Genomic DNA, 19,439 nt, shown 5'->3' on the forward strand with positions numbered 1-19,439 from the left:
CAAAGCGAGTACCTAAACATATTCATTATTTGTAGGAATCCCCGAAAATGTATTTGATTTTCTTTATAGACAATGTGTGGGTTGCGATATGTGTAAAAAAGTAAATAATTACTGCTGTCGTAATCACTATCTAGATCCCCCCACCCCCCATGTCATCAAAAATAAGCAAGTCAAAGAAGGGGGATCCCCGTCCCTCTATAGTGCTTACATAATACTTAAACAGCCCCTATCTATCACTGTCACTCTTATATGTATGTCACTGTATATCACTGTCAGCATATCATTTGGTAATTTGTCTTATCCAATGAGTGGAAGGGTATAGACTAATTTTTTAAATCATTTTAGAGTATTGCAAAACGTAAGATGTGGAATAAATTTGGAGATTCAGCTGGTGACAAACCTGGTCCAAACCCTGCCACCACCAATGTATGTGAAGATGTGTACATGCAGTTTATAACAAGCAAAGAAGAGGCACAGCGTCCTGATGAAGGAGATCTAGAAGCCCTCAAGGTAAAGAAATTAATGTTTTTCCAAACTTTTCTTAGTAATAAAGTAAGGTAAGTAAAGTTATATTGGAGTTATGCATGTTTTAAGCAATTAAATATCACTTTCTTTAATGGTGAAGGAAAACATTGAAAAAACCTACATATCTCAGTTTTTTATAATGTTTTCAAAGGTTGTGAAGTCAAACCTTTAATGTTTAACAACAAGTTGTGAAGTCTGCCAATCCTCACTTTGGCAGCGTTATGAACTATGATCTTTCTTGTTCTGATAGAAGACATGTTCTCAGTAATGGATAGATTGAGATGATGATGAAATAAAAGTGATTAATCAAATGGTAATAATAAAATCTTGTTCCGCCCACAAACTCAATCTTTATTATATTAATAATTATAATTTAATGTTTACAAGAAGACATACTTTTTACGACGATCATGTGGAACGAAACATCGAATCTCGAATATCGAATGACAGAAAAACATCCTACAAAAATAGAACATTATTTTTGTCTTAAGTTTTTCTTGATGTAATGAGATTACATATATTATGTTCCAATACGCGCCCTTAATCCATTACATCGCAACTGACATAGTATGCCCTCAACTTATTACAGTGTAATATAAACACGCCCTTACATCGCGCCCTCAATCTATTACATTGTAATATAAACACGCCTTTACAATTTTCTGTCAATCAGATTAAAGAAATAAAACTGTCGAAAATATTTGATTACAAAATAAATTAAACTATAAACCAGTTCTACGGCAAGCTCATAATATTCCAATTACAATATTATGCCCTATGCCCCCTTAATCAAATATCTTCAGACATAACTCTGATAAAAAATGTTTCATTTTAGGACCATGTAAACATTTTGTTAAAATATCTGCCACCATTTTTTCAGTTGGCATATATTCAATTTTAACTAAATTATTTGCTATAGCCTCTCTTATATAATGATACTTAATATCAATATGCTTAGTTCTGTTGTGATTCATCTTATTGTTTGCTATTTTATGACAAGATTGATTGTCATTATACACCACAACTGGACTAATTAAACAATCATCATTTACTAAGAGAAACTCACCTAGCAAATTACGTAGGTATACCGCCTCCTTAGACGCTTGACATAGACCTACATACTCTGATTCTGTAGAAGACAACGAAACACATTGCTGTTTTCTACTTTCCCATGTTATTAAATTAAGACCTAGTTTAAAAATTAAACCAGTGAATGACTTCCTGTCGTATGCACCGCCCCAGTCTGCATCTACATAACCACGTAAAATAACTTTATCAGATTTTACAAACTTTAAACATAGTTTAGACGTTCCTTTCAAGTAACGCAGTACTCTTTGGGCAGCTTTGTAGTGTAATTCATTATGAGCAGAATTGAATTGCGACAAAACACTCAAAACATGTGCAATATCAGGTCTTGTATTAACTGCTAAATAATTTAGACACCCTATCAAGTTTTGGTACGGCAAATGACTCGTATCTGATTCTGACGCCTGTTCTAACTTAAGCCCAACCTCCATTGGAGTTGATGCTGGCTTACAATCTGATAACCCAAATTCATCCAAAACATTCAGAATGTACTGTTCCTGATCGAGAAATATTGCACCATTTTCCCTTCTCAGTCGCATTCCTAAAACATGCCTAGCCGGACCTAAATCTTTTAATTTAAATCTATCGAGAAGACCTATTTTTAAATTATGCTTCTCCTCTTTACTATTTCCGAAAACAAATATATCATCTCCATATATTACAACAATAATTCTCTTATTGTTACCCGAGCTTTTGTTATACATACATGGCTCTATTTTCGACTGTACAAAACCTAAATCTAACATTGTCCTATCTAATTCGTTAAACCACGCATTCGAAGCTTGCTTCAGGCCATACAAGGACCTTTGCAATTTACATACCATGGTTTCTTGACCTTTGACAACTGCACCTTTTGGCTGTAGCATGTAAATATCTTCCTTTAACTTACCATACAAAAACGCAGTATTTATATCCCATTGATCAATAAACCAATCGTATTCAGCAGCTAGTGAGAACAATAGCCGCAAAGTAGAGCTTCGAACTACAGGTGAATACGTTTCGTTATAATCTACACCACGTACCTGTGTAAAGCCTTTCGCTACTAGCCTAGCCTTATATTTTACAATATTTCCATCGCTATCTTTTTTAATCCTAAAAACCCACTTGCAATGAATCGGCTTTTTGTCCTTTGGTAATTGAACTAACTTCCATGTTTCGTTTTCCTTTAGTGACCGAATCTCTTCATCTATAGCTTTTTGCCATAAATCCCCATCTGGTCTCGCTAAAGCCTCCTCAATGGTTAAAGGATCGCCGTTAATATCTGCAATGGCATTACATATGCAATTATTTACATCTGGTTGCTTACGTGATCTAAGATTATAACGTGGTTCAACCCTTTCCACAACGTTTTTGGTCTCGTCTTGATTATTAACCATTTCTACATTGTTTTCAGTTTCATTGTTATTATCAACTGTCTCAACAATAGTTTCAACTTTATTCCTTATTTTGTTTACGTCCTTATTTTCAATCTCTTTAAGATTGTCATTTGGCACACTCATTTTGTCCCTCATCCAGATATATAGGAACAACTGTGTTCTTCGTTTCTATGTCATTAACACCAGGAAAAGTATTCTCTAAAAATTTAACATCTCTATATACATGAACGGTACTTGTCTTTGGATCCATCAACCGATAACCCTTAGTGTTACTAGGATATCCAACAAAAATCATTGGTACTGTTTTGCTATCCAATTTTTGTCTCTTTTGTTTCGGTTTTAATCCATATGCTAAACAGCCAAACACCTTAAGATGACTTAGATCAACTCTCTTCCCTGTCCATAATTCCTCCGGAACACCATCTTTTACGGCCTTAGTAGGACTTCTATTTTTTAAATATACAACAGTATTTACAGCTTCTGCCCAATACTTCTTATTTAAATTAGCTTCACATAACAATGCTCTTGCTTTTTCTATAATCGATCTATTTGCCCTCTCAGCAACACCATTTTGTTCAGGTGTGTACGGGACCGTCGTCTGATGCTTAATACCTTCAGAGCTAAAAAATTTATTAAACAATCGATTACAGTACTCCGACCCATTGTCAGACCTTAAACATTTAATTGATTTGTTCATCTCTTTCTCTACTTCCGCCTTATACTCACGAAATTTCTCGAAAGTTTGACTTTTATTTTGCAGAAAATATACATGTGTTTTCCGAGTAAAGTCATCGATAAACAGTAACATGTATCTTGAACCACTAAACGATGGCTCTTCCATCGGACCGCAAATATCGCTATGCACTATTTCCAAGATATCCCGTGCTCTAGTACCTTTGTTCTTAAAAGGACTCCTACACGTCTTCCCTTCAATGCATGGTATACATGGTTCAATCAAATCATTTTGTTTAAATTCCATTCCATTCACAAGATTTTTCAAATTATCCATATATTTTCTACTCAAATGTGCTAACCTTCTATGCCAAAGATTTGATAAAGTTTGACTTGACAATGTCACGTTCAATGACATGTTATGATTTTCTTTTAATTCGAAAATTCCACCAACATCCTGACATTTGACAATTTCTTTATCCTCTTTCGTTATGATACAACCTTTTTTGTTAAAATTCACAACGTAATCTTTTTCAGCTAGCTTACTCACAGAAATTAAATTCATGGACAATTCGGGAACGTGCAAAACATTATCCAATACAAGTTCTGTATTTGCATTGATCTTCACATTAGCACTCCCTTTACCTTGGATCGACAATTCTTCCCCATTTGCCACTCTTATTTTCTTATCCGCCTGTTTTTGATATTTGGATAAATTATGTACATCGTGGGTCATATGGTGCGAACATCCACTGTCAATATACCAACTCTTCGTTTTAACTGGCTTCTTGTCTACAGTATTCATGCAAATCGACGCAAAATTATTTACTGTTCTAATCTGCTTCTTTTCTTTGCATTCTGATGCTTTGTGACCTGGTTCATGACACCTAAAGCATTTAAAGACTTTCGACTTATTTACCTTTGAATAACTATTTGATTTCGATTTTTGGGAAATCATATTCGATTTATTTGCCATCAAAACATTCGACGATGTAATCCTACTTGACTCATCTCGTTGTCTATTCGCCTCTTGTATCAATTTGGTTTTAATTTGCTCAAGGCTCAGTTTTTGTCCACTGTTGTCTACAGCCATTATAAGGGGATTATATACTTCACTCAACCCGCTCAGCATAATAGACACTATCCAGTCATCATCAATTGGAGCATCGATGTCATGCAACTGATTACACAAAAACATTATTTCGGAGATGTACTTCTCCATAGACTCGAAGTTTTCAAGTTTACATTGCCAGAGTTTTCGTTGTAACGTAATTCGTCTTCCCCACCCCTTGTCTTCGTAAGCTGTGCATAAACAATCCCAGACCTCTTTTGCAGTCCTTGCTCTATACACATGCGTGAAGCAATCGGGTTCAAGTAAAAGGCAAAGCGTTGCTTTTACTTTTGTGTCCACTTCTACCAGGTTTTCTTTTTGTTTACTCGTTTGACCTTCATTTGCTACGACCCACCACCAGCCTTTCAATTCAAGATAGTTCTTTACCTTAAATTTCCAATTGGCAAAGTTTTCTGTGCCTTTCAACTTCTCGATGTGGCCGCACAAACCAGAATCAGACTGATGTCTTTCTTCCATCGTCATACGAACAAAAAATTTGACCCGATAATACTGAACTTTTCACTTTAGATTGAGTTTCAGGGTTCCCAGTTTTGCATGCAAGGGGACCATAACCAAATGGTAATAATAAAATCTTGTTCCGCCCACAAACTCAATCTTTATTATATTAATTTACAAGAAGACATACTTTTTACGACGATCATGTGGAACGAAACATCGAATCTCGAATATCGAATGACAGAAAAACATCCTACAAAAATAGAACATTATTTTTGTCTTAAGTTTTTCTTGATGTAATGAGATTACATATATTATGTTCCAATATAATCTGAGCATTGGGCACAGCTGTTGTGTGTTCTGTTAAACCTTCCCCATGAAACCCATGATTTAACCGTGAATAGCCGTGATAACCAGTAAATCAGCTTCAGCCTTGGCCAGAAATCGATCTTTTGCGCTGTCAGACAGTAGTTAGAGAAATAACTTTATCGAAGTATTGTTTTGTGAATAGAAAAATAGAATAGCAATAAATCCTTCCTTTCTGTTACAGGCCAGACCTACTAAAGTGTTGTTCAAATGTCGTACATGTCAAGGAGAACATTGGACTTCAAGTTGTCCATTCCAGCACACCCAAGTAGCTCAGGCTAAGGCGAGTGAAGCTGCTAAAGCTGCTGGTAAGTCAGTCCCTGTATTCATATTGACTTACTTAGATTTTTATGGCTGGGACAAATGGATAGAGAGCTTGGAATGATATTATATCACACAACTCCCGACATGAAGTATTATGAAGGTTACCTCAAAATATTTTACTTTAATGTATAGTGCAGGATACATTATAATTAACTAAATGAGCTTGTGATTTTGACGAATTTACATTTTGAAGTCCCATGGGAACTCTTTGTTTTCAATAATAAAAGTATCCCTGGGATGCAAGCTATATCTGTACAAAGCAAACGGATGCCCTCAACTTCATCCAGGTGGAATTAAAATATTATGCTTTAATTGTACGCTATCATGAAAAGAAACACAAAAAATATGCATACAATTTGGCGGCCTTATCGCTTTGAAGCGATCTCTGCCAAGTGCATTAAGAATTTTGAAAATCCTGTTGGAACTCATTGATTTTTAGGATAAAAAGTAGCCTATATGTATATCTAGTGTCTGAGATGCAAGCTATCTCTGTACCAAATTAAAATATGTTCATAAACCTAATTAGTTTACTAAATCACATATAGATGGTGCTGTTGTCATTAACTTGCAGTGTTGCTCATAAAAGTATTGAAAAAAAATATACAATGGTACCGTAAAAGTGTGGTAAAGCCCTTCATGTGGAAGTCGATTCACACTTGACCGATTTTTTATATACATTTTTTATATTAATCCAAACAGAAGCCAAAGCATCCACCACTAACAAGTATGTAGCACCCAATATGCGTGAGGGCGCAACTCGCAGTACTACTGGTCGCGAGCCTCCGGGTGCTCGACGAGACGACCTAGCAGCCATCCGTATCTCCAACTTGAGCAACTTTGCAGTTGAGGCAGATTTAGATGACCTGGTGAAAGGATTTGGGCCAGTACACAAGTTGTACCTTGCTAAGGAAAAGGTATTAATTATTATTTTTAGTTATTTGTGATGAAGGACAATCATATACGAAAGACGAAAGTCCAATGACTTTTACTACGGTTTTTTGCTGTACTAATAATATTCCGTCAGGTGTGTTATGTGATACAGTTCTTCAATGATCAATTTTTCTCCTCCACTATTGCTTGCGCAAGCCCAAGCCCTTATATTTTATTCTCCTGTAGTTAAGACGTCATATAAGTTTCAAATACTTACTGAAACTGTTGCAGCTGCGATTGATATTTTTATTGAGAAACAACAAAAAGTACAGCACTCCACATTTCTGAAGTTTGGATTTTTTAAAATAATTAATTTATAGAGATTTATGTGAACTTTATACGGAAAATAATATTATTTATTATTATGAAGTCTTTAACTTAGTCACTAGATTATTACTATTCCAAGAAAACCCCTTACCATTATTAGATTAATGTGAAAGGGGTCATGACCTTTACTGAGGATTATAATGCAAAGAACTTTATTTTAACATACCAATTTATTTTTCAGAGTACTGGTCAATGCAAAGGATTTGCTTATGTGCATTTCAAATTCAGAGCTGATGCTGCTAAAGCTATTCAAACTTTGAATGGCTATGGTTATGACCATCTTATATTGAATGTAGAGTGGTCCAAACCACCTCAGAGCAATTAATATATTATTATGTCAGATGTTACAACTTACAAATTTATAAATAAATTTCAATAAACTACTATACCATTGTTTCATTATTTTGAATAGTTTATTCTGGATTCGAAGTTGCAACCTTCAGGGTAAAAATAAATAAAACAGTAAATATACAGGGAAATAATTTAATTTAAGCAGTTGTCACACAAATATAAATATCAGTACATACTTAAATATCACAATCACACATAGTCACTTTGTAAAAAGTAAAAGTCAAGTTGATACAACAATTTTACCTACATGCTATGTAATTTTTGTACACCATCAATAATAATAAGTGGTAAATATTTCTGCCACTAAGGATAGTGAAAATTTTGTGAATTTTACTGTGAAAAAGTGGTTAGTAAGCTTTATTTTGGAATATGCTTATATATCAATATCATACTTCTCATCATCACTGTTTGGGCTGTATGCGTCATCCGGTAAGCGGACTTCTCCACAGAACATCATTTCAACATAGTTAAAATAATCTAAAGCAATATTTGTAAGCATTACACCAGTGGAAACACCAAGGATTGTACCTAGAACAGGTCTTTGACCAATTGAGCTTCTTAATATTGCCCAAAGAAATATAGAACCAAGGGGCCATAGGCAGCCTCCTAGGAACGCCCATGAAAATCGTCTTGCAGGAGCTGCAGCCGCTAGGTGTGGTCTTGCCCACAACCACAAGCCAGCACCACCTCCAGCTGAGAGAAATAACACGTCTGTTATGTCCCGATGAGGAAATAGTCTGGAAAATATTGTGCTTTTATAAGAAAATAAGAAAGAGTTATATTAATTATAAAGTAATATTTTTCTAGATTTAATGGTATGACAAAATAAGTAGGTCAGAGTAGTATTGTTGTTTTACATATTTATAAGGATTTGCAGAACTTCAGTATATAGTAATAAAAAATTCATTAGGCAGGTAGATAGGTAAGTACTTAATAATATTAAGATCATAGTTTGTTGTAGATACAGAGCATGATAGGAAAATATGTACCTAGTTTTACACCTACCTGATCATCAAATGGGGGTTCATCACACCCACCGACAAAGTTGTGTAACTTACAAGCCCTTGTATAGGCAAATAGTAATACAGCACATTATCTCTTGTTAATGGTGGTATTTTCACTTGGTTTATGGATTTATTAACTGTATCCACTGTTTTATTGACGGTTGCCGGTAATGTGTTAAATTGACTTCTTAAGTTATGGTAAATTCTTTCTAAAATTTCCATTTTGCACAAGTAGATTCGCAGGGCCAATAATTTTTAGACTCGAGGTGGTATTGTTACGTAGTTAAACATTATTTGGCAAAGGTACGATTAATGACGCTAACACTATTTAATTTATATTACATAAATGTGCATATTACAGCTTCATATATCAACAAAAGTAAATAGAAATTTAATTGGTCTTCTACCCATTACAGAAAAATTATTGCATGGTGCTTACTCTGTGGGACTACAACGCAGCATATAAAAGTACAACACTACCACAGATTTATCGTAAAACTGTGACACCATTTTGTGACACTACCACATCACTACCATATCATGGTTCCCTACATGGTTCCATAATAGTCTATGGTGTCAACATAAGTCTAGTGCAGATTTTCTGGTCGGTGTTGGTGTTTGTTATACTCTTTGGGTTTGGACTTTGGACCATTTCTATATGTTATTGGTCTGTGATTTGGATCTTATAGTTCGTGGTCTGTGCTTACATATAATATAGTGTAGAATACCAATGTACTCTGTGTTTGGATCGTTGGGCCGATTTGGATTGGATCTATCAAAAAATTAATACCTATTAGTGTCGAGTTTCGGGCTTTCGGCTCTAGTATTATGTGAATTGTGAACAATTTCACAAAACATGCTATTTTCGTGGTTAAGACATTACGCGTTATCAAGAAGTTATGCACAAACTTGTCGTCTTCTCAATTCTTATCAGCAAACCTCTAAAAATTACGCTAACATTCTTGGAATAGAAACATCCTGCGACGATACGGGATGTGCCATTATCAATGAAAATGGTGAAGTATTAGCAGAAACTTTGCATTCGCAGAATTTGATACATTTGCGTAATGGAGGCATTATTCCAGACGTTGCTCAAGACTTGCATAGAAAGTATATCGAACCTACTGTACATGAAACACTAGAGGCGGCTCAATTACACTGGTTAGATATTTCAGCTATAGCAGTTACGTTAGAACCAGGTCTTCCCCTGAGTCTTGCCATAGGGATGAAGTATGCAAAGCACTTGTCAAGGCAATATAAAAAACCTCTTATACCCATTCACCACATGGAAGCACACGCTTTAGTTGCCAGAATGCAAAATGAAATATCCTTCCCATTTCTAACCCTTCTCATATCAGGAGGACATTGTTTACTAGCTGTAGTGCAAGATGTTAATAAATTTCAACTTCTCGGTGAAAGCATTGATTGTGCACCAGGAGAAGTATTTGACAAAGTAGCAAGAAGAATGAAGTTGCGCAATATACCAGAGTATTCACAACTCTGTGGAGGAAGAGCTGTGGAACTGGCTGCTTCAAAAGCAACTAATCCTCACTTATTTCAATTGCCACTCCCTTTAGGTGATTACAAAGATTGTAATTTTAGTTTTAATGGCCTGAAAACATCTGTGATGTATCAACTTTATAGAAAGGAAAAGGAACACTCAATCGAAGCTGACAAGTTAATACCAGAAGCTAATGACTTATGTGCTGCATTATTGATGACTACATCTAGGCACTTAGTGCATCGGACGCAAAGGGCTATGGAGTTTTGCCATAGAAACAAATTAATACCTGGTGATAAAAAACAACTAGTTGTCTCCGGTGGTGTGGCATGCAACAACTACATTTATAATACATTAACAGAGCTATGTTATGAGTTTGAATATCAAATTTATAGACCTCAACCAAAATTATGTACAGACAATGGTATCATGATAGCATGGAATGGTTTAGAGAAATGGCAAAGAAACATAGATATTGTTACAAATGTGAATAGCTTAGATATAAAATCTGTTAGCCCTTTAGGTGAAAGTCTAATATCTAGAGTTAAAGAAGCTAGATTACCAACAAAATTACTAAAAATAAAAGTTAAATTATGATAATGAATTTGTTTTATTAAAACAAAATGCCCTACACAATAGCAAAATAAATATAGGTCACTAAATGATGCCCACAACTTTATCCCCTGGAATTTAGATGTTTTCTAGAATCCTGTGGGACTCTGCTTTATTAGGATAAAAAGTTGCCTATGTCAATATCAGGGATGCAAGCTATTCTACTTCTATACCCAAAATATATAAAATGGTTAAGGGGCATGAGATGGGCCTGCCCGCGAAATTCAAATTTAATTTGATTTTTTTGAATTAATTTCTTAAACTGGACGCTTTCAAGTAAAGATTTTTATATAAACCTGTGAGGATGATACTGCCATTGTCGCAATTGAAAATGCCATAAGCCTACGTTGTCGTATTAGTTTAAAAAATGCGAAAAACCAAATTAAATTTGAATTTCGCGGGCAGGCCCGTCTAATGACCCTAAAATACATTTTTCAATTACCTGACTGAACTGAACAAAAACTGACTGAAAAACTGAAAATAATATCGACTATAACTCACAAATTAGTTGATACTAGAGCTAATTTCTTAAACTGGACTGGAATCAAGTAAAGATTTTTATATAAACCTGTGAGGATGATACTGCCATTGGCGCAATTAAAGTGCCATAAGCTTACTTTGTCGTATTAGTTTACAAATTGCGAAAAACCAAATTTTTGAATTTCGCAGGCAGACCTGTCTCATGCCCCTTAAATATACCAAAAGACGTGGATTTAACGTTTTTTTGGAAAAACAGGACGTATTTTTGACATACCTACCTAGGCAAATACCGTATTGAATAGGTAAGTACCGGTTCCGACATTAGTAAATCCCCATAAATATGCAATTTATTCCTAGAATTCCTTCGTGCTCACGTTTTTGGGGTTCCGTATCACCAGAGAAAAAAAGGAACCCTTATACGATCACTTCGCTGTCGGATGGTTGTCGGTCTGTCTGTCTGTTTGTTTATCTGTATGCCTGTCTCTGCCTTTCTGTCCTGTCTGTCAAGACCCATCAAGGGAATCCAAACCTATAAGGGTATTTCTCGTTGAACTAGAATTATGAAATTTATCAGGTAGCAATGTCTTATAGCACATTTAGAGGAAAAATCCGAAAACCGTTGTGGTTAGTTACAACTTACATAAAAACGTATTATTTCTTGTATGATAGTACGGAATCCTTTTTGTGCGAGTCTGACTCTCACTTGACCGGTTATTTTAGTCAACTTTTTGCTTTTATTGTGTATGCGCATCTCATTTTACTATGACCATATTTGTAATCCGAGCTCAGTCCAGAGCCGTAGTGGGAACATTACGAATCTACATTCTACTCGTCTTGTTTACCTTACAGATATGCTTCAAATGCTTAAGAAAGCATTCTCCTTAAAAAAAGCAGTGTTTTTTTCGAAATGTAGGCTAAGTTCTTCCGTAAAAGAAAATGGTAGTTTGGAAAATAAAACCAGTAATCCAAGTGTCTTAAATTTTGAGAATATTCCGGGCCCTAAAAGTTATCCTGCAGTTGGGACATTGTACAAATATTGGCCGTGCATTGGTAAGTTGGAGATACCAAAATGAACATTCAACTCCTGCTTCACTTTATGTACTTACAAAAATCGTGACTCTCTGCTTATTTTCCAACTTGAAACTCGATAAATACCTTAGCATGTCTAAAAACTAGGTAGGTACCTAGGATACTATGTTATATACCTAATTAAATTAATTTTTAATTGCTCATCAGCATACCTATACATGCCTGAGTTCTGTGTGTAGGGCTTGATCTTAGATACTTACCTACCTATTAATATTTTAAAAATATTGAATACTGGAATGAACAGTCTAAAGCCACAAAGTTTGGAAAATCGGAGTGCGACTCTAACGCCAGCGAACGATAATACTTGTATATCATCAATCCATCGCCGGCACACCTTTGAGATTATTGTGGAAAACTCTCAGGCATGCAGGTTTCCTCACGATGTTTTCCTTCACCTTTAAACAAGTGAATCTTAATTGCTTAAAACACACATAGCTCCGAATAGGTGCGTGCCTGGAATCGAACCCCTAACCTTCCAAAGCAAACAGGCCATAGTCCACTAAGCTGGCCAAGTGCGGATTGGCAGTCTTTACACACGGTTGAGATCATTATGGAATACTGTCAGGCATGCAAGTTTCCTCGCGATATTTGGCTTCATAGTTAAAACGAGTGATAAGTGGATAGGTATCTACGTATTTAATACAACGCACATAACTCCGAAAAGTTAGAGATGCGTGCCCGGGATCAAACCCCGGACCCTTATATAGGAAACCGAAGCCTTAACCACTGCGTTTTCACTGCTTTTTTCTCATACATAATAGATATAACTAGTACATCCTATTTGCAGGTGAATACAATATAGAGGCAATAGATAAAGCTGCATGGCTCAACTGGCGGAAGTACGGCGGTCTTGTCAGAGAGGAGCCTGGTGTGAAATTGCTTCACCTCTTTGAGCCAGATTTGATTGAAAGCGTGTTTCGCCAGAAAGAACGGTACCCAGCAAGGAGGAGTCATGTCGCCATGCAATATTATCGTGTTGGCAAACCACATGTTTATAACAATGGTGGTCTTCTTTCAACGTAATGACTTCTTAGTTTTCAGTAACCTATGGTATAAGTCTTTGGTATACTTATTATTCGATTTCCACGCCTGGCAAGCTCTCAATTTTTACTCAAGTCTACCTATCGGGAGGCTTCGGCCGTGGCTTGTTATCACCTTATCGATAAAGTCGATTACCAAGCGTTTTAGAGTTCGGGCAGTGACGCTATAAGCCGACTGGAAGCATTGGTATCATAAAATGCCATTTCACTTTCAGGCTAGCGCTTCTTCATTGCAATATAGCTAATCACTAGCAGTCGAGTAGGTAGGCCAATACTAAATACTAACTTGTCAGCTAATAAAACAATACTACCTATATATAAATTGACGGAAAATAATTCTATAAAGGAATTGACGGCAGGACACCACATACCACCAGGGGTCATATCTCATCGGAAGGATTGACAGATTAAAAGCTTTTTCTTGATTCGGTGGGTGGTGGTGCATGGTCGTTCTTGGTAGAGCGATGAGCATGCAAAAATATTTCTTTTTTTTTCTAGATGATAACCTTTTACCTATTATTAACAAATTGTTTTGGTTAATTCAGAAATGGTCCTGATTGGTGGAGGATAAGAAGTGCTTTTCAAAAAAAATTCTCTAGCCCACAAAACGCTAAACAATACGTTCAAGAAGTTGACAATATTGTTAAAAGATTCATTGAATGGATCCAGCATGATAGAATATCTCATCATGAAGATTTTTTACGACGTTTGAATCAATTGTTTCTGGAAGGTAATCTAATTTTTATACTTACCTAAGTAGGTCTGAGGCGAGGGTACGACTAGGTATTGTCGTAACTTGCAATTTTGGAGCTATGGCAATCAATATGCAAGCCTATGCATTCGTACAGTAGATAAAGCTTTTTCATCCGACGATGTTTACAACCCTCTGCCTTGCAGCCTTAGAATAATCATTCTATAATTATTATAGATACCAAGGACTAAACTAAAGGTTATGGTCTGTGATTATAGATGTATATTATTATTTTAAACTAGCTGATTCCCGTGACTTTCTTTTTAAAAATCCCAGTGTTAATCCGGGGTATAATCTATATCCATTCCAAACCTCAGCCATATCCGTTCAGTAGTTTTGCGTGAAAGACACACTCACACGCACACACACACACAAACACACACACACATATGCACACACAGACAAATACTTTCACCTTCATAATATTATTATTAGTGAGATGTGATAGTGTGTGTGATCAACTGCTTTATTGTCTTGTTCCAGTCATAGGAAAAATTGCTTTCAACGAAGATTTTCAAAGTTTTTCACCACAAGAGCAGGATCCAAAATCTCGGAGTAGTAAAGTTATTGCTGCCGCTTTCGGTTCCAACAGTGGCATTATGAAACTCGATAACGGGATCATGTGGAGGTTCTTTAAAACGCCTCTGTACAGAAAACTTGTCAAATCTCAGGAATATTTAGAAAAGTAAATGTTTCATTATAGCTAACTAGATGATGCCTGCGATTTCGTCCGCTAAGTTTCGGTTTTTAAAAAAACCGTGGAAATTTGTGATTTTTCGGGATAAAATTAGCCTATATCCATCTCTGGAATGTAAGCTATCTCTGTATCAAAATGTGGATGCTACCCGCGACTTCTTCGGCGTGGATTTAGCTATTTTTAAAACTCCGTGGGAACTCTTTGATTTACCGGGATAAAAAGAACCTAGCATAAGTTTAACATAACAACAGATGGTTCGCATCCCTGGGATGCATATCTGTTTAGGTAGGCACTTTTCGTTAAAATCGGTCAAACTGATGGGCCGTGAAAACTAGCAGACAGCAAGACAGACACTTTTTCGCATTTATAATATTAGTGTGGACTAGCTGATGCCCGCAGCTTCGCCCGCGTGGATTGGTCAGATCCCCTGCAGCATCAGGATTGAGGAGTTGGACTCCAAATTTTTTATGAAACAATGTCGCAAAGTTCCTCTATCGATTAAAAAAGAAATGACGCAAATCGGTTCAGAAATCTCGGAGATTTCGGTGTACATAGGCAGAAAAACACAACTCCCTTTTTGAAAGTCGGTTAAAAAAGTAGCCTATGTTACTCCCTGATCAATTCTCTACTTGTCTGTGAAAATCCCGTCAAAATCGGTTCAGCCATTCCGAAGATTAGCCTTTTCAAACAGTCAGACAATAAAAACGTGTGATTCAGTTATAGTAGGTATCGTTCAAATAACCATATGACCTTAATATGCGGTAGTTATTTCGAAATTACAGACAGACACTCCAATTTTATTTATTAGTATAGATTATCTGGCGATATGCCTACCCTGGTTGGTACTTTTTACATAAAGTACGTACATGATTTGTTTTTTCCAGAATATGCATGGATATACTACTAAACAGAATAAATTTTTACGAGAAAGAAAATGATGATGCTGAAAAATCATTGCTGGATGCATTTATTAGGTTGCCTAATATAGATATGAAAGATTTAATTGGTGTCATGGTGGATATTTTAATGGCAGCAATAGACACGGTAGGTACCTACTGCATAAGAAATCGATAGACCTCAATAATCATAATATTCTGGTTTTTTTATTTTTCAGACCTCTTATTCTACGAGTTTTGCTTTATACCATATGGCACAAAACCAAGAATGCCAAAACTTATTTTTCGAAGAAGTGTCAAAGCTTCTCCCTACAGAAGAGACTGAAGTGACTGCTGATCTTTTATCGAAAGCGGTGTATGTTAGAAGCTGCCTTAAAGAAAGTCTACGTCTGAATCCCGTCTCTATAGGGGTAGGGAGAGTTTTACAGAATGAAATGGTATTGAAGGGATTTATGATACCTAAGGGGGTATGTCAATTATAATCCATATACTATTATAAATGCGAAAGTGTGACTGACTGTCTGTCTATCTGTCCGTCTGTCTGTCTGCTACCTTTTCACGGCCCAACAGTGTACCTAACCCATTTTGACAAAATTTGGTACAGGGTTAGCTTATATCCCGAGGACGGACATAGGCTACTTTTTATCCCGGAAAATTAAAGAGTTCCCGCGGGGTTCCTAAAGACCCATCCACTTAATCGATTTGTATGAAATTTGGTACCGAAGGAGCTTGCGTCCCTGTAATCAAAATAGGCAACTTTTTATCCCGGACAAACAGTTCACACGGGATCTATAAAAATCTAAATCCACGCGGACGAAGTCGCGGGCATCCTCTAGTAATTAATATTCTTAATAACATGTCTAGCATTTTTATGGTAATTTCGGAACCTAACTACGATACAACAGTCTTCTTGAACCTGAGTCTTAAATAATATGGCTACATAGTACGTAAGATAAATAATAATTAAATTAAATGTTGATTTTAGACGGTGATAGTGGCTCAAAACATGGTGGCGTCTCGATTGCCACAATATTTTAAGGATCCATTACGCTTCAAGCCTGAGAGATGGATTCGTGATTCAGAAAATTTTGAAAACATTCATCCATTTTTAAGCTTGCCTTTTGGATTTGGCCCCCGTTCGTGCATAGCGAGACGTTTGGCTGAACAAAATATGTGCATCACTTTAATACGGGTGCGGTTTTTATGTATTTATCCTTCATCTTGTATTACACAACCCATTAACGTTATTCTTATACATAATATAGCTATCCTATTTCACTTTTGTTACTTTTGTTTCAGTTGATTCGAAAATATAAAATTACATGGATGGGAGGTGAACTCGGTGTAAAGACTCTGTTAATTAACAAACCTGATCAACCGATTTCCTTATCTTTTACTCCTAGATTTTTATAAATAAATAAAATTAACCACCAAAGAGTGTTATAATCATTTATTTTTATCTTATAAATAATACCTAATGAAGTTTAATAAACTGATCTTATTGGAATTTCCAGTATACGCGGCAGAGGTTCTACATGAATAGTTTCTTCGCCTACTACAATATTTGGTAATACGCGTTCTAAGGCAATGTTATGAGCACAAAATGCTGAAAAGGAAGGAAACTCTTCCACTTTCTCCATTACTCTAACCTTTTTTCTACGTATTTTTTCAACAGCTACCTCTGATAAAGGTCTCCTAGGGATCAGTAGCTTTTGGTGATAATACTTTTCTAATGGGATTTTCGATACTTTAAGCGAAGGCAGAAATCGAGTCGTACTAATAAAACCTTCTGGATATGGCATTATCGTTTTAACGGGTTTATTGTATACTATTCCAAGCGGTATTTTTGGCAGACGTAACTTCAATATTGGAGAACGTTCAGGGACTATTGAAGTTTCTTCTAGCATTACTTTTTCAATGATTGGCGGCGAGACTGCTATAGTAGGTGGACATGGAACAGTTATACCGTACTTTATACTATCAATCAAACAAGTTGGTACATGAGGAAGTGGCTTCGGCAATAGGACTTCTACGGGAACGCTTGGTGGCTCCAGAGGTATAAATGCTGATGGTTCAGGTATCACCATAGTATCTTGTTCAATTATAATTTCTTTGATAGGTGCTGGTTCTTTGTGTGGCGGAATAACGACTGATTCTTGAACAATGACTGCTGTCGGAAGGGCTGGCATTATTAGTGGTGGCAAAACAGGCGGTTCAGGGATGTCTAGCAGTACGTTTGTCACATTTTTGCTGAATTTTTTATTGTTCTTTGATTCAATTTTATTATTAAGTATGTCAACTTCTTCCTTACGTTCATTTTTATCTTCTATTTTACGCGAAAGAAACGGAGTATTAATACCAGGTCCTATTAAGATCTGTGGCTGAAAAAAAAGGTTATGTCCTTGATGTGCGAATTGTGACGAAAACGCCGATGCCTCTGAATCTTTGTTCGTTCGTTTCTCTTCAGTGATCTTTATTTCAGAACTCTTTTGAGACAAACTCGATGATATTCTATTGAAGTCATCTACTGCATCGGGTGATGAACTGGATTGTGTAAAAGTTGTGATTGCCAAAACCACAAATATTTTTGTTTTCTGAAAAGTAAATTGTTTTTTTAAACTAACTGATGCCCGCGACTTCGTTCGCGTGGATGTAGGTTTTTTAAAATTCCCGTGGGAACTCTTTGATTTTACGGGATAAAAGTAGTCTATGTGCTAATTCAGGGTATAATCTATCTCCATTCTCAGCCCAATCCGTCCAGTAGTTTTTGCGTGAAGGAGTAACAAACATACACACACACACACACACACACACACACACACACACACACACACACACACACACACACACACACACACACACACATACAAACTTTTTCCTTTATAATATTAGTGTGATAATAAAAACCGGCCAAGCGTGAGTCAGACTCGCGCACTGAGGGTTCCGTACTCGGGTATTTTTCCAACATTTTGCACGATAAATCAAAAACATACATAAAAATAAATAAAATCTGTTTTAGAATGAACAGGTAAAGCCCTTTCTAATGATACCCCACTTGGTATAGTTATCTTACTTTGAAAATTGAAACACGTTTTTTTAAAATGATGTAACCACAAATTCGCAGTTTTCAGATTTATTCCTGTATTTGTGATATAAAACCTACCTACCTGCCCAATTTCATAATTCTAGGTCAACGGGAAGTAGGTACCCTATAGGTTTCTTGACAGACACGACGGACAGATAGACAGACAGTGAACAACCTGATTCTATAAGGGTTCCGTTTTTCCTTTTGAGGTATGGAACCCTAACAATAAGTAAACACACAGCTATAATAATAAATAATTAAACACTTACCATCTTGCTTCTTTGTGGCTTCAACTAAAATTGCAATCGAATTTTAATGGTTTCGTTACTTTATATAAACTCTCTAATTCAAGACTTCTAGGCGGTATGTATATTACAAAAACTTGCCTCTTAATAATCCTGATACGGCACATTTATGGCATTTTAAATGCATTAAGAGGGCTCTCTCCGTCACTCGCTTCATACAATCGTAGTTCCAATTTCATTTGAATATTAAGTAACCAAAGTCCATGAAATTTTGCAGACATTCTAGAAACTAATATCGTCTGTGGTTTTCCAGATTTCTGTTAAAATATTCGCTTTCAAAGTTACGCGGTCTTAAAAATTTTCATACAAATCTTTGAGCCTCTGTAATTTTAAAACTACATATTTTTAGAAAAATCTAAAACACCACAGACACAGATATTAGTTTCTAGAATATGTCTGCAAAATTTCATGGACTTTGGTTGCTTAATATTCAAATGAAATTGAAACTACGATTG

General features: G+C 35.9%; 5 protein-coding genes across 9 annotated transcripts in view; 3 read left to right on the top strand and 2 right to left on the bottom strand.

The window, feature by feature from the left end:
- LOC123867139 (eukaryotic translation initiation factor 3 subunit G) overlaps window positions 1-7,559 on the top strand; it is a 28,007-nt gene extending 20,448 nt beyond the window's left edge. For both annotated transcript variants that reach the window (XM_045909019.1, XM_045909018.1), the window contains 4 exons: window positions 346-510; window positions 5,777-5,900; window positions 6,616-6,830; window positions 7,355-7,559. In XM_045909019.1, the coding sequence (XP_045764975.1) occupies window positions 346-510; window positions 5,777-5,900; window positions 6,616-6,830; window positions 7,355-7,498 (648 nt within the window). In that variant the 3' untranslated portion in view covers window positions 7,499-7,559. The remainder of the gene's footprint in view (window positions 1-345; window positions 511-5,776; window positions 5,901-6,615; window positions 6,831-7,354) is intronic.
- Window positions 7,560-7,642: 83 nt separating this feature from the next.
- Window positions 7,643-8,961, bottom strand: LOC123867140. Its single transcript, XM_045909020.1, has 2 exons — window positions 8,530-8,961; window positions 7,643-8,261 (listed from the first exon to the last, which is right to left on the bottom strand). The coding sequence occupies exons 1-2, from the start codon at window positions 8,748-8,750 to the stop codon at window positions 7,898-7,900; spliced, it is 585 nt and encodes a 194-aa protein (XP_045764976.1). The 5' UTR covers window positions 8,751-8,961; the 3' UTR covers window positions 7,643-7,897.
- Window positions 8,962-9,261: 300 nt separating this feature from the next.
- Window positions 9,262-10,629, top strand: LOC123866806 (probable tRNA N6-adenosine threonylcarbamoyltransferase, mitochondrial). The gene has a single exon (XM_045908509.1). The coding sequence runs from the start codon at window positions 9,385-9,387 to the stop codon at window positions 10,624-10,626; it is 1,242 nt and encodes a 413-aa protein (XP_045764465.1). The 5' UTR covers window positions 9,262-9,384; the 3' UTR covers window positions 10,627-10,629.
- Window positions 10,630-11,840: 1,211 nt separating this feature from the next.
- On the top strand, window positions 11,841-17,028 carry LOC123866591 (cytochrome P450 302a1, mitochondrial). 4 transcript variants are annotated; one of them, XM_045908238.1, is made up of 8 exons: window positions 11,841-12,171; window positions 12,998-13,229; window positions 13,796-13,980; window positions 14,485-14,686; window positions 15,583-15,742; window positions 15,813-16,061; window positions 16,580-16,786; window positions 16,894-17,028. In XM_045908238.1, exons 1-8 carry the CDS (start codon window positions 11,865-11,867, stop codon window positions 17,005-17,007), a joined length of 1,656 nt encoding a protein of 551 aa, XP_045764194.1. In that variant the 5' UTR covers window positions 11,841-11,864; the 3' UTR covers window positions 17,008-17,028. The 4 variants fall into 4 exon arrangements, with proteins under 4 accessions (XP_045764194.1, XP_045764196.1, XP_045764195.1 ...); XM_045908240.1 differs by having other exon boundaries at window positions 15,813-16,004; XM_045908239.1 differs by having other exon boundaries at window positions 13,796-13,923.
- Window positions 17,029-17,078: 50 nt separating this feature from the next.
- LOC123866741 (titin-like) lies at window positions 17,079-19,044 on the bottom strand. The gene is made up of 2 exons (XM_045908421.1): window positions 18,949-19,044; window positions 17,079-18,188 (listed from the first exon to the last, which is right to left on the bottom strand). The coding sequence occupies exons 1-2, from the start codon at window positions 18,949-18,951 to the stop codon at window positions 17,079-17,081; spliced, it is 1,113 nt and encodes a 370-aa protein (XP_045764377.1). The 5' UTR covers window positions 18,952-19,044.
- Between the last annotated feature and the right edge of the window lie 395 nt (window positions 19,045-19,439).

The sequence above is a fragment of the Maniola jurtina genome, chromosome 7, assembly GCF_905333055.1.
Source record: "Maniola jurtina chromosome 7, ilManJurt1.1, whole genome shotgun sequence".
Lineage (NCBI taxonomy): Eukaryota > Metazoa > Arthropoda > Insecta > Lepidoptera > Nymphalidae > Maniola > Maniola jurtina.

Coding starts and splice junctions, on each gene's coding strand:
- LOC123866806 (XM_045908509.1), top strand. CDS start 9,385: ATGCTATTTTCGTGGTTAAGACATTACGCGTTATCAAGAAGTTATGCA.
- LOC123866591 (XM_045908238.1), top strand. CDS start 11,865: ATGCGCATCTCATTTTACTATGACCATATTTGTAATCCGAGCTCAGTC. Junction 12,172..12,997: donor CAAATATTGGCCGTGCATTG/GTAAGTTGGAGA, acceptor TCCTATTTGCAG/GTGAATACAATATAGAGGCA. Junction 16,062..16,579: donor GATTTATGATACCTAAGGGG/GTATGTCAATTA, acceptor TGTTGATTTTAG/ACGGTGATAGTGGCTCAAAA.
- LOC123867140 (XM_045909020.1), bottom strand. CDS start 8,750: ATGGAAATTTTAGAAAGAATTTACCATAACTTAAGAAGTCAATTTAAC. Junction 8,262..8,529: donor AACCCCCATTTGATGATCAG/GTAGGTGTAAAA, acceptor AATATTTTCCAG/ACTATTTCCTCATCGGGACA.